The sequence below is a fragment of the Anser cygnoides genome, chromosome 19 (assembly GCF_040182565.1).
Source record: "Anser cygnoides isolate HZ-2024a breed goose chromosome 19, Taihu_goose_T2T_genome, whole genome shotgun sequence".
In the NCBI taxonomy this organism is placed as follows: Eukaryota; Metazoa; Chordata; class Aves; order Anseriformes; family Anatidae; genus Anser; species Anser cygnoides.
In genome coordinates this window covers 5,448,966-5,462,973 of record NC_089891.1, presented here as the reverse complement: position 1 = coordinate 5,462,973, position 14,008 = coordinate 5,448,966, and the positions used below count along the sequence as shown (strand labels likewise).

The window sequence follows — 14,008 nt, the reverse complement described above, 5'->3', positions numbered from 1 at the left end:
AGGAGGGCCCGGCTTTGTGTTGTGGGAAGAACAAGAATTTGGAGGAGTTGTTTTTCTCCTTTCTTTTCCACGTTCGTCAATAGTGCCTCTCCCCCAAGTCCTGATCCCTCTGCTGTAAAGCAGAGACTTCTCTTCTGGCGTCATTGTGCGTCTTCCAGTGATTTCAGGGAGCTTTGGGAAAGGCTTTTAACGAGGAATTTAGAGCTCAGCTGTCTTCATGCATTACCAGCACATTTTCCTGAATTGAGCTCACGCCAGTGCATGCGTGACTTTTATCAAGTTTGGCAGGAAGTCTGCGGCCCTGGAACAAGTTATGGATGCAGGTATCCTGCGCGCTGCGCTGCTTGAGCTCGCCGGCTGCTCGCACAGCCAAACCAGCAAAGCTGCAGCAAACCGAGCAATCTTTGCAGCAGCAGGCGAGGAATGCGACCAGGACAAGGCTGCAATTACTGAGTTTGCAAATGAAGCTTCTCAGTTAGTTTCTTCTTGTGTTTTTCTTCCCCGTTTTGGGTTTGAATTTTTTTTTGTTGGTGACATTTGGAAGTGCAATCTTAGATCTTCCCCCTGCCCATCTTTCCGCCTGCAGCTCCCGAAGCAGGTTGCAGCTCGATCCCCCCCCAGGGCAGGGGGGGGAACTGGCTGCAATTGCTGGCTGCAGATGTAAACACTTGCTGAGCTGCTGCTAGCAGTTACAGGCAGTTGGCAGTTCCCCCGCTAGTGTAAACTCTCGTGGAGAGTAATTGCTGCCCCTTCCCACTTCCCAGCCCGCAGGAAGTGGGATTTCAGCAAAGCAAAATTCTTGGTGTGTCGTCCCCCCCATGCCAGGACTTTGCAGCTCCTTTCAGCCTCCGGGAGTTCCCAAAGCTAGTTGGGAGAAGTCATCTTTCCTCTTGTCTTCCTAGTGAAAGAAGCTTTCGTTCCTAGTAGTGTCTGTCCCGCTCAGCAGCAAGTTCAGTTCAGCCCAGTGACTTTGATAGGCATTGTTCTGCCCAGTATTGTCTTATTTGTTTAGACAAATTGCATTTGTCTTTGGTAGGAATCGTAAATTACAAGGTTTCCTCCAGGAACCTGGGTGTTGCCGTAGACATAACGTAGTATCAGGAGAAGATCATGCTATGTGCTTTCTGCTTCTTAAAAAATTATGAGCTTGGAAATATGAAATAAAGCACTTTCTCATGTGTTATATGTGTGTTAAGTAGACCAATGCAAAACTGATCAGTTTCATGTCTTTTTTTTTTCCTAACAAATATAGAAGTAACTCCTATGTGAAGTGGGGTACTAATTCTTCTGCCCCTCATGTAGAGTTTCCTGAGGTCTTCAGGGAGTTGAGAAATGTGAGTTATCATTGCTAGATTTCCTCTTCCTGTAAAGGCATGGCATTTGGCTGACATGCTGTGAAATATGTACCAGTTATCAACATGTTTTCTGTTTGAAGGGTCGTTCAAAAATTCCTTTTCCCAAGTCCACTGGGAAAATATTTGCGGAGACCGTGCACGCCAGGAGGATCTGTCACGACAGTGTGTTCTGCGTTTTTCTTTAGAGCCTTTGCCGAGAGATTATTGAAATATTAATAGCATTCTGCTTAGTGAGCAATCGCATTGCAGTCGTGCAGTCCGTATATCCTTTCTCTGTTCCCAAAACACATGTGGTTTGGACGTCTTTCATATATTTTAATGCAAAGTGGCTGGTTGAGTGGCCCGTGTTCCCCCAAAGGAGCCAAAACTCAATTCATAAATCAAGAAAATAGAGGCCTATAAGGCAATTTACCATTCAGACTATTGTGGAGGAGGGTGATTTAAAATGTTACAGTGGGCTGAAAAAAAAAGAACCCAAAGCAGTGATTGCAAGGTTTGAAATGACTGAGTTAATGTGACAACTCTGGTTTTCCTCTGTTGGGCTTGATGGCAAAGGTGATGGTGCGCAGTTAATGTGTTGCTGCCGAGCTCGGTGATACCTGTTTGCGGGGCTCGTTTTGAAATTAAGAGTGAGAGATCATTTATTTAATAGACAGCATCAAAGCATGAGTTTCTGATGAAGCGAGTTAGGTGTTAAACACTTCTCAGGTGAACCATTTACTTATGTAATTATCTCTCATTTACATTATAATAAATGTTTCTCCAGGGAGTTTAGCCAATCATGAAATGCAATTAATTTTCAAATGCTCTTCAGCAACAATTGACACTCCAGAGACTGATCTCCCTCGGCAGTGTGTACATTTTTAAACTCTCCAGTTAAAGCAAAGCCATTTCAGCTTGTTGATCGTATATTTTTAGTTTTCCTTTTATTTTTTTACACAGTGTTTCATACATGCCTTTCACTAGAGGACTGGAGTGCTGGGCTTGATGCCCGGGTGGTTTAGTTCTGGTATCTCCCCTCAGGTCCCAGAGCACTGGTGAGGTTCAGGATGCTGGTCCTCGGATTAAGCCTGGACTCTTCACTCACTGTGGTGAAGATGAATGCTCTTTTGGTTTCCGTCGCTGGCTCTGTATGCTGTATGACACTGGCTGGGGCACGTAGCCCCTGTTTTGCTGTTCTCTGCATGTAAAACAGCAGCAGCATAAAAATGAAACCTCCTCTCTAAGGTGTATGTGGAGACGTCTGGGTGGAAGGGCCTGGCTGGTGACCAGGCCGTATCCCTCAGAGCAGTCAGCTCATGCTGCTTAAGTTTGCTTAATTCACTTTCTAACCTAAGTGTTGTTACAGTCACTTCTCTTCTAAGTCTTATTAGCACACTGATAAGATAAAATAATCTGGACAGTTCCGCCTTCTACACCTGTACTTGGTCCAACAGCTTGGAAAGCTGTCCAAGCGTGGATTAATTCTCTTGAGACATTCCCTTTTCAGATGAACTGCTGTGCTTGGAGTGGGGACCTCCATTTGAATGGAGCCGGCTTTTTAAAAGCCAAAAGGAACAAAGCGGTGTTGTTAGCCCTCGCCTACTCCGAACGGACCTGTTTCTGCATGCTGCCTCTGCTTTTTCTGGCATTAAGCATTAGGCCCCAGTGTGGATATTGGTCCTGGGGTGGGTGGGCTTGGGGCGCAAAGGGCATGCGGCCTTCACAGATCCAGGGCGAAGGCACATCCCACATCTTTGGAGGCTAAAGAGGAGGAGCGTTTATCCTTCCGCACTGGCAAAATCCCATGTAGGAAAGCTCTCACCACTGATAGTCTCTTCTCAGAGCAAACAGATAAAAATCACTTCTGTTGCATACACGTGTTTTCCTGAGGCTTTCTCCTCAGCCAGGGGCGAGGAGGAAAGGATACTTCATTTACAGCTGTTGCTCTCTGAATGACTTCAGTACGATATCTGTAAATACATCTTCAGGCATCAAGCACATTTCCATTTATTTAGAAGTGTGATAGATTGTATGGTATGGGAATGAATACCTCAGAAATTCCTGTACTCCGTTGTTTTGCCTTGATATACACACACAGCTCAAAATGAGTCCGCATCTGCTGTTAGATCACCCTGTTGCTTCTAGCAGAATGCCAGCACTTATCCGACTGACAGATTTTGTTCCTCACTGCTTTAAACCTCTAAACAGAAGAGACCAGAGCGTGACCTGTTGTGGGAGGCAGTTACACCCGGTCTGCTCTGGGCCCTCTGTGGTGTTGTTGGAGCCTCACCCCATAGGGTTCGGGTCCAAGCTGCTCAAGCTGATGGCGTGTTCCCCCAAAATACCTGGGGGGGTCCCTGGGGGGTTTCAGGCAGCATGGACTTGGTGAGCACCTCCACACAGATCACAGTCAGTCAGATCATCGTGTTGATCTAAACCATTTTGTAATCCTCTACAATCTGGGTTTAGAGACTGTCATTAGTGTCACAAATAAAAGCTTGTGACTTGTTTAGTTCTCAGGATAAAAGAAGGCACGTACTTTCAGAGAATTACATATGAAAGTAAAGCACCGTAAGCTTTGAGGATAGTTATGCTGCTTTTCAAGAGTGAGTCCTGAATTCACAAGATCGCAAGAGAGAAATGGATTAATTTTATATTTGCAGCTGACCATGTACCTGAAGGAGAAAGAGGAAACTAGGAGGAAAATGGGTGGAAAAGTTGGAGAAGTTTTTGTGTTTGTTTTTTTTTAATCTTTCACTAACTTGAAGGTTTAAACAAGGAAGTCTATTTTATTGATTTCTTCTTTTAAAACTGAACTCTAAGGGGAGGAAACCCTTTTTGCCCACGTCTCAGATTTAGAGATAGAAATGGTTGGAAAGGCACTTAAGAGTTGTCTTTTCTCACAAACTGTTTTCTAAGATTGTGAAAAGCCTCTTTGCAATGACACTGAAAGACACAAAGTGATTTCAGCTACTTTTAGCTTTCCAGTTTGTATTAACTGGCCTGGTAACTGATACCTGCCCCTTACGGACAACCAGCAGCTTCCAACCTGCAGTGCTGAGAGGAAAAATCAGGCGGGTGTGGGAAGGACAGCGTGCACCTCTGTGACAGATGCTCTGGTTTGGCACGGGCTCTGTGGGGAAATTGGTTATCTCCAACCACCATCCCAGTCCTAAAATTCTGCTTTATGGGCTTCTGTCTGCAGTTACCTGAAGGAGTTCCGCACGGAGCAGTGCCCTCTCTTCGTGCAGCACAAGTGCACTCAGCACCGGCCCTACACTTGCTTCCACTGGCACTTTGTCAACCAGCGTCGTCGCAGATCTATCCGCCGTCGGGATGGTACATTTAACTACAGCCCTGACATCTACTGTACCAAGTATGACGAGACCACAGGAATCTGCCCAGAAGGAGATGAGTGAGTAAAGACTGCACCCTGCTTTTCAGGCATTAGGCTTTTGGGATCTTTCCAGTGATGATTCCAGCCAGGTCTTGTAGAGATGAGGCAAGTCAGCAGCAAAGCAGCTTTGTAACATACGTACCATGAGAACAGATGTAAAAACTGTAGTAGCAATCCCTGTACTCCAGGCCTGCTGCAGAGATGATACCAAAGTTGATGGGAATTCAGCTGTCATGCGTTTTTAGCAAAGCTGGTGTGAAAAACAGCTAGCTGACAAATGGACTGAGAGAGATTCTTCCTGTAAGTCCCTAACTGTCAAATTATAGCTTTTGCTCAGTAGCTTTATAGCTCAATTTTTAACAGATTGCTGAAAGAGTAGGAATTTTGTCCTCAATCTGTCCCTGAATTATCCATCCCCAGCTTTTTAAATCATATTCATTACTTGGCAGTTTGTTTTGTCTTCGTGAACTTTTAAGAAGCCAGTAGGGAAAGGTCAGGTACCCGGAATAAGGCAACAGGAGGAAGAGTTTGTTTTGTTGGGTTTTCCCTCCTTGTGACTGTGGTAAGTTTAAGTGAGAGATGCGAGTGTTTTTGCTGTGTATGTGGCAGATTCCTGCAATTAATGGGTTAACACAGCAATATGACTTCACCCACGTGACAGATGTGGAAGAATAAATAGTGTAGCCAAACTGTGGTCAAATATAGAGAGTGTTTTATATAGAGATGCTATAGGAAGATGGAATTTCAGTTCCCTTTCTTCGTGCCAGTATAAACACACACAGAAAAATGCTATTTATTGGGAAAATAATATCTTTTTTGCCCGATTAAGTAAAGATCTTGTGGCTGCAGCAGAGTGGAATAAATCCCTAGCATGAGGCCTCTGTTTCAATACTTTTCTTCCTTGGTATAAGAGAACTGGAAGGGATTGGAAAAATAAGATGTTTGGGGCCTTTGGCTTCTAGATCACTGGCTCGTACCTGGCTCAAATTCAACAAATGAAAACTGCTGCTCTCTCAAAATCCTGCTGATTTGTATTTTTAGCTGAACGCTGCAACATATAAACTTCACCTATTCTATCATGTTCTTTTTATATTTCCCAGTGTAGATTATTCTTTTCCTGCCTAGGAGGGGAAACAAAACACCAATTAAAATGTTATAATTCTCCTTTCTTGTCCTGTGCTCTGCATAAAGGATGCATCTGGCTATAGATAGACTGTCGCAGCCCTGTAGGAGTACATCAGCAGGAAACAGTAACAGCACGAAGTCTAGATGGGCTGCTGAGGAAATGGTATGTGCCATGTGACGTCCCTTCAATCATGGCTAGTGTATCAGAACGCCTTGACAGTGTCCTTGCTCTTTTCCAGATCCCTGGCAGTCACTAGGGTAGAATAATAAGCTGCTGCTGGCTTAATAATTCTGTTGTCTGTTTGGCAGGGAAACTATTAAATACTGTGCAGTGACAGGTTTAAGGGTTCTTTGTAATGTCGGAAGGCACAATAGGAGAAGGAGAGTTAGCAAAAGCGTTGTCAACCACATCCTATATTGGCAATGTGTCTTCTGATAGTGTTGAGTCTGTGTGACTAAACTGTGTCTGTTCTTCCCCTTCTTCTGTACTTTAGATGCCCCTTCTTGCACAGAACTACTGGAGACACAGAGAGGAGGTATCACTTGCGCTACTACAAAACTGGAATCTGCATCCATGAGACAGACTCCAAGGGAAACTGCACGAAGAACGGAGTCCACTGCGCTTTTGCTCATGGGCCCCATGATCTACGCTCTCCGGTGTATGACATCAGGTTAGTAGGGCTTGGGGCTGTGTACGAAAAGGGTAATTTCTGGGTCCAGGTGATTGAAAGGCCCTATTGCTTCAGAGTGAAATGCTTGGTGTTGTAGTGATTATGATGTACCCATTCCTAATAAGGCAAATCTACAAAATCTCCAGGGAGGATGCTCAAAACAGGGAGGGGAGAGAGCACACTTTAAACTAGTTGTGATGTGGGGACTGGTGGAGGCATCAAAATAGTGCATCTGGAATTCTCAGGGGATGAAGAGCATGTATTGCAGTTACCGTTTGACTAAGGATGTTCTGACAAAAAAAAGAAAGTATGAATGAAATGCACCCACTTAAGAATTGTTGCATGGTATGTCACAGTTTTTATAGGCATTTATCTGTCTCCACCTGCTCAATCTGTTGTTCACTTAATTCTGTCCACCAAGGGAGCTTCAGGCCATGGAGGCTTTGCAGAATGGTCAGACTACATCAGAAGGTGGCATAGAGGGTCAGTCTGCAGTTGCTGCTAGCCATGCTATGATAGAGAAAATACTCAGCGAGGAGCCAAGGTGGCAAGGTGAGTGTCAATTAAACTCTGTGCATTTGTGGAGTGCATGTTGCTGTTAAAGTCTTTTGTGTAATAAATGCAGGTCGTGTTAATCTCTGACTAACTGGTTATGTCTCTTGCAGATACAACGTATGTGTTGGGAAATTACAAGACAGAGCAATGTAAGAAACCCCCCCGCCTCTGTCGCCAGGGTTATGCCTGTCCCTACTACCACAATAGCAAAGACAGAAGAAGAAGCCCAAGAAAACACAAATACAGGTAATCCTGGGCCTGGGTCTTCTGTTTCCCAGCTGAGTGGTGAGGTATAATAGAAGCCTGTAAGGAGGAAGGATTTAGGATTTTCTCTGCTAGATAGTTTTTTTTTAGTGTGCCTCTAAGGCCTTTACTGACAGATATGATGGACTCTTACTTCCATCGAGGAGATGGGGTAACAAATAAACAGGGAGTTCTGCTTTATAGAGGAACCAGTGTCTCTAATAAATAACTGTTGCTAAATCATGTTACCACTGGTTTTATGGTGAACAGGATCTGCCTCTGTCTTCCCCTTCTCAAATAAACTCCTGCTTTAAAAAGCAGTGCAAGAAAAAAAATAATCCCCATCTAGACAAACTCTCACAGCAGTGTTTTCATGGGTAAAGGATTCAGAATCATCAGGCTGCTTGTTGTATGTGCCCGGTGATGGGGATCGTGAGGCACAGTGTGACCTGTACTGTAGCTGGACGTGCATTCCTAACCAACTGCTAAAGACTGCTTTTGAGGCACCAGGGTGTTCTTGTCACTCAGCTGTCCCTGGATTTTTCGGCATGCTGCGTCTCCCTGAACGAGTTTTATCCAAGTTATAGGCCCTCATTTCCTCTAACACAACAGAGCTTTTGTTGTGATCTCAGTGGGGCTTTTCCTTAGTTCCCTTTTGAAAAACATAAGAGCAGACCAGAAAGCCAGGAGAGAAAATACAGTGGATGTTCTCACTTCCCCTCCCCACCCCCAGCATTCACAGAAATTTTTGAATCAATACTGAAGTTCTGTATTTAAAAAACATAAAAAATCCAAGGAACATTAATCCCAACACCTTCAGGAGAAGCAGGAACAATAAGCCAGTCTTCAGACAGCAGCCACATGCTTTCTGCCTGTCTGGGTACTTTGGGGAAGGGAAGAGGTGAAAGCTTCTCCCCTCCTGATCTCTTCTTGCTTCTGTGTTGCTTTCCCCACCCCCAGCTGATGTGGCTGCCTCTTCTGTGCAGGCATCTGCTGCTGCTGCTGTCTGCTTCCCTCTGCTGTTGTTTTGGGGAATGGATAAGAGCATAAAGGGCAGAGGAAGGAGGTCACAGCAAAAATTCAAACCTGGGAAACGGAACTGTTCCCAGCTGGGAGAGAGAAAATAGGTTTGCCTCTTCCCCAGTGACCTGACTCAGCCTCTGTTCCACATGGCCACACTACAACCCTGGAAACATACCACTGGAAGGGTATTATGTGTTTTAGGATTAGCCAATTAACTTGTTAGCTTTCTATGAATGTACAGTTCCAAAAGAGAAACCAGACCTTGCATCTCTGACACTAATCACATCAGCTGCTAATATTGCTGAGTTACGTTGGTTCAGGTTGTATTAGGTTTCAGACAGAGAGCTAAGCCATGCTACTTTCATTGGGAAGTTGGGAGAGGGGGAGGAAGATGCAATAGCAGCACTGTGGGGGCTGAGGAAGCAGCAGTCAGCCAAAGGGATTGTACAGCTGGGGAGTGGGGGCAGCCGAGCCTGGTTCCCAATTGAAGAAGCAAAGCTCAAAACACATTTGTGCATCTGATGCCGTCTGCCGCTACCTTATTTCCACAGATCTTCGCCATGTCCCAGTGTGAAACATGGAGACGAGTGGGGAGATCCTACAAAGTGTGAAAATGGAGACTCGTGCCAATACTGCCACACTCGCACAGAGCAGCAGTTCCATCCAGAGGTACAGTAACCTGCTCTGACAGTTCGGTAGCTGACTAGAAAAGCAAATGAATTCCTGGTTTATGTGATAAATTAACGTGCCAGCTGGGACAGTGTGGTGCTGCTTGCGGTGTGGTCCTGGGATACAGAGAAACTGCATGTTGGAAACTGAAATTCAGCTGCTTGACAGAGGTGCCTTTAGGGAGATCGTATGGGAAGAGGTAAGAGAAGTGGGTGAAGACTCAGGTGTAAGAACGGACTCATGAGCAGGGGTCCTTTTGAAAGCAGGGTTGTGGGTTTTCAGGTGAGCGCACAGCATCTGTTTTTGTGAGAAAAACTGGCTGATGATGATTGTGCTGAACCATAAATACCCACAAACTGGTGCTACAACCTACCAAGCTCTTAGATTGTGCATGTGCAGAGGATTCCTGTATCCTTACAGAAAGTTTAATAAAGACTTTGTCCTAGTCTGCTTCGTGTTACAGTGTTGAAAATCTTTGTTGGGCCTGTATCAGCAAAGTAACCATTGTCACTGCCTGTCAAACGGGTGGAAGGGAAATAATCCATTTCCTACAACCATTGTCAACAGTTTGTAATTTTCCTTGCAAACATGGCTGTAGCTTTCTGGGCTGTTATCTACCAAGAGTTTCCTACCTTTTAGCACTTTGAACATCCATGGAGCTCCCAGTGAGACTGAGGGAGTCGATGGCAAACTAGTAACCTTTGGGAGCTGACTGTGATGGGGATGTTCTTTGCCTGAGCATAACTGTAATGGGCATATTCTGGTGTTCCTGTAGCTATAGTAGGTTTTATAATAGTGGGTCACCCTGAAATCTGCTGGCCTTTTTGCCTTTTGTCTGTGTTTCTATCTTGCCATTGAGTCTCTTCACAGTATTTTTGTACCTGGGCTGCCAGTCACTGTTTTTCCTGTTCATGTCTGGTTGTTTTTTTTTTCCCGTCCTTAGATCTACAAATCCACCAAGTGCAATGATATGCAGCAGTCTGGCAGCTGTCCCCGAGGACCCTTCTGTGCCTTTGCACATGTAGAACGTACGTGGGCTGCTTCTCTCATCTTTCATGGATGTTTGAAATTGAAGCTATGGAGAGCTTCTGGCCAGAACAGATAGCTTAAAATATAGGGCCACAAAGAGCTTCTGTGAAAGATTTTCAGAAACAAAGTATTAACTTTGATAATTTCTATAAAACTGTGCTAGTGAGAGGTGTTAACAGAGCTGAAGGCAGTAGGTAGTCCTGTTGCACTGTCCCTTGAAGCATTTTTCCTTCTGTCTTTCACTTGCTCAGTTCTCCGTATGTCAGTTTAGGAGAACGAACAGAGTTGAGAGCTGCTTGTCTTCTGTACATAGATGAACAGTTCATAGCTAAGTTGCAAACTGGTTTAATTTTAAAAAGCTGAGGATAAAATTACGGGTTATAGATAACATTGATCTGTTCTACAAATTAAATAGCATTTTACTATTTATGTTTTGCTTAAGGTTTAAATCTTCAAGTTGGTGAAGAAAAATACATAGCTTTTTTGTCCACTGTTCCTCAAGTCTGCTTTTCTTACTAGCTCCTTGGTTTATAGAGCATTATTTCAATCCATTCATAGGTAACAGTTAGCTCCCAAGTCCTATGGCTCATACTCAGTTTTTGCACTCCAGTTTCACTGTTGAATTTGCAGTAATTAGAGCAGGTTACGTATAAGTCAGTAGATTGGCTCTGATACTGCCTTGCTCATGGCCTTGAGCACCTCTTTGTTATTTGATTATCCTTTGTGAATGGTGGAATTAGTAATTGCTACCTTTGTCAAAGAATGGTGAGAATAAATTCCCTACCGTTTACAGAGCTCCTTTATAGGAAGCCTGGTAGACAAGCAGTAATTATAGCTAGGGCTGTGGGCTATAGTGGCCCAAAACACAATAATGCAACTGCACCGTTTGATGCTGCAAGCTCAAGAGAGAACGAAATCTTGATAGAGAAACAGCATTTAGCAAAGTCCCTCATCTATAACACAGCATTTCTGTTTAGGAGATGCCTTGTTCATAACAACGTAACTGTACTTGATACTATAAAAAAGCCAGAATAATATTCCGTGGCTAGCTAGGTCACTCAGTCCTGGTTATTTCTCGTGCAATCTTATGGAATTGTATGTGTGTATATATATATTTTCAGTCCTTTCTTATTAAGGTGAGCACTGAGGACCTAATTAACTTGAAATAACACAAGTACATTTATTGTACATGCTCTTAGCATGAGTTTTGCTGATTATTAACGAGAAACATGTTAGAAATAAGTACGTTAAAGATATTGCAATATAAGTATGGTGCCTATTGTGTAGATCTTGTAAAGATGCTGAGCTGTATTAGATGGAAAGACTACAAGTCTGCAGCAGCTCTACTCCACCTTCCATGTCAATGACACTTTCTTTTTGTGTGGTTGACAGCTGTACGCCTTTCTATGTATGTTACTTTCTTTTGGTAATGGTTTCTACTGAGAGCAGATGGGAACTTATCTCCCTCGGCTAATTATAACGCACCCATCAACTTTGTGCCTAGCAAAGAAGGAAGCCCTGCTTAGTTCAAGACAGCTGAATGAATAACACACAATTCATGCAAGGAAGATAATTTTGGAGCAGTGTTAACAGACTAATGAGCAGCACAGTGTACAAGTGGTGACAGTAATAATGTAAGGACTATTTGATTAAAAGGAACTATTTGCCAGATAAGGTTGCTCCTTGCTTCTGTTCTGCTTTTAAGTAGGTGTTTGTGGAACATTTCTTCTCTCAATAATATCTAACTATTCTTGTTCATAAATGTCTTGTGGTCCATTGCAATTGTACAGCTTTGAGTAATGTTCCATGTGCTTTTATTTCTTCCAGAGCCTCCTCTCAATGAAGATTTACAGCAATCCTCGGCTGTGTCTAGCCCTACCCAGACAGGCCCTGTGATGTATATGCCATCAGCAGCTGGTGATTCTGTTCCAGTCAGCCCCTCCAGCCCACATGCTCCGGACCTTAGCAATGTATGTAGCACTGTGAGGAGGCCTTGTATGTGCTTTATAAATCTGGATTTCTCTGAGTTGCTGTACTTCCTTCTCTAAGAAGAGAAATCTTAAAGTATCCAGAGAGACAAAGGATATGACATTCTTCTTTCAGATGTCAACTCCATGCTTTGTAGAGGGATCTGTTTGTTTGGCACGTACAGTTCAGTGGTTTTAGTATTGTCATTTCACCTATAAAATTTCTAAGCCTTCCTTTCTGCGCAAAGCTTGTTGATGCACTTTCAGGAAAGTGCAATAACACTGTACATGAAGTCCAGTGCCTTCGTGTCTGGAGGTACATATCAGGCTCGGTTTCCCAAGTACTCATTAAAGGCTGTGAGCCAATATAATCTAAAGTACATAACTACAATTGAGTTTGTTTACATACGTAAACTCAGAGGCTTAGCCTGCGCATGTTGTGTGTTGCATTATAGGATATCCTTGTTTCCCTCCCTCTTTTCCTTCTGGATATAGCTAAACACTGCAATATGTTTAAATAATGCCCCAGAATATTGGTAGTACTTCTGGCTGTACACACAAGGAAGATTTTCAAATGCTGAATGGAAACACACAGAAAGATGATAAGCATATGGAATGCTAGACCACTTCATTTTTTTTTAGTTCTTGAAGTCTTTCCTGTTTGCACTACTGTTGATAAGGTGTGTAACCTTTTCAAATGGTTGGTCAAGGTTTTGAGAAAGCAAAATAGCGTGAGTTTAACTGGCTTCAAACTGGTCAGGATGAAGTGAACTCATTTAGGACCTGTTTTATCCTATTTGAAAAGAGAAACTGATAGTTTGATTTTTATTAGTGCCAAAGCCAACCAACAGTTCATAGTTCTGCTGAATTTGATTGCAACTAGAATTCCAAACAGATCTTGGAAAGACTGGACATAGTATTTTCTCCTGGTAAATAACACTGTAGAAAGAAGTAAAAACCAGAAGCCCTTTATCCTACAAATATATCAGCTAAATGCTCTGAAAACTGCAACAAAATTAACAATCTCTTCCACTTAATAGCCCATTTAGGTCTTTTTCTATCTCCAGCTTTTTACTCTTTTAAACAGTCTCTTTACGAATCTTTGGATGTAAGCCACAAGGCAACACATGTCTTTCTGTGACTTCATCACTCCACAGGGCATCTGCATGTAGCTTGCAAACAAATATGGCTTTGCTGGTGATCATTTTACATGATGAATTAATCAAAGGAAAAGGTCCCTCTAGCAGCCAGCCTCACGTGGCGTGTTCTGTTTTGTATTTGTACTGTAGGTGTGGAGTAAAGCAGGAACTCTGCCAACTAGCCCCACCTCCACCACAGTGAGTAGTAACTTTGCGACTGTAGGGAAGCGTGGACAGCAGAATGTCTGTATAAAAACTAAATCAAAACATTGTAGGATGCTCCCTCTTCCTAATGCAAGCCCAAACTGTGCCATGTTTGAATCTGTGGTATCAGTAATTGTCTAAATGTTGTTTGAAACACAGTCATGTTTGCCAGTGCAGGCAAATAACTGATAATAATCCCAGAGAAATGGGATGTCTGCACTGATCCACATAGGCTCTTTCTCTAAAACTCCTCTTAATCTCCTTTGCTGCTGTTTGTGGCTTCATCTACAGTGCAAAACTAGACTTGTTGCATGTGGTTGTGATCCCTGATTACAGTCCAAAGAACAGAACTGTTGGAAATCCCTTTTTTTAATGCAGCTGTTGATACTTGAGTTGCATTTGCATTAAAACTTTCAGATTTCCAACTGAAAAACAAAAAATGCAGCATTACACATAGCTTAAATATTCTTGGTTGTTCTGACTGCCATAATACCTTTCCAGGTTTCACACTACTCCTCAGAGCACAGATAGGATCCATATCACACTACTGCCTAAGGAAAGTGAGGAGGGTTTTGGTCCGGTTTGGAAACTGTCACATCTAAGGCCTCAGAAAGAGTAAATGTTTTTAGAGCTGTAGGTTGGCTTTTAT

General features: G+C 43.3%; 1 protein-coding gene across 9 annotated transcripts in view; it reads left to right on the top strand.

Moving 5' to 3' along the window:
* Window positions 1-14,008, top strand: part of UNK (unk zinc finger) — a 44,117-nt gene that overhangs the window by 13,616 nt on the left and 16,493 nt on the right. For 7 of the 9 annotated variants that reach the window (XM_066980374.1, XM_066980377.1, XM_066980379.1 and 4 more), the window contains exons 2-9: window positions 4,543-4,752; window positions 6,354-6,530; window positions 6,952-7,082; window positions 7,196-7,331; window positions 8,903-9,020; window positions 9,964-10,048; window positions 11,877-12,019; window positions 13,306-13,353. In XM_066980374.1, coding sequence (XP_066836475.1) covers window positions 4,543-4,752; window positions 6,354-6,530; window positions 6,952-7,082; window positions 7,196-7,331; window positions 8,903-9,020; window positions 9,964-10,048; window positions 11,877-12,019; window positions 13,306-13,353 — 1,048 coding nt within the window. The remainder of the gene's footprint in view (window positions 1-4,542; window positions 4,753-6,353; window positions 6,531-6,951; window positions 7,083-7,195; window positions 7,332-8,902; window positions 9,021-9,963; window positions 10,049-11,876; window positions 12,020-13,305; window positions 13,354-14,008) is intronic. The other 2 variants (XM_066980380.1, XM_066980376.1) reach the window with 1 other exon arrangement.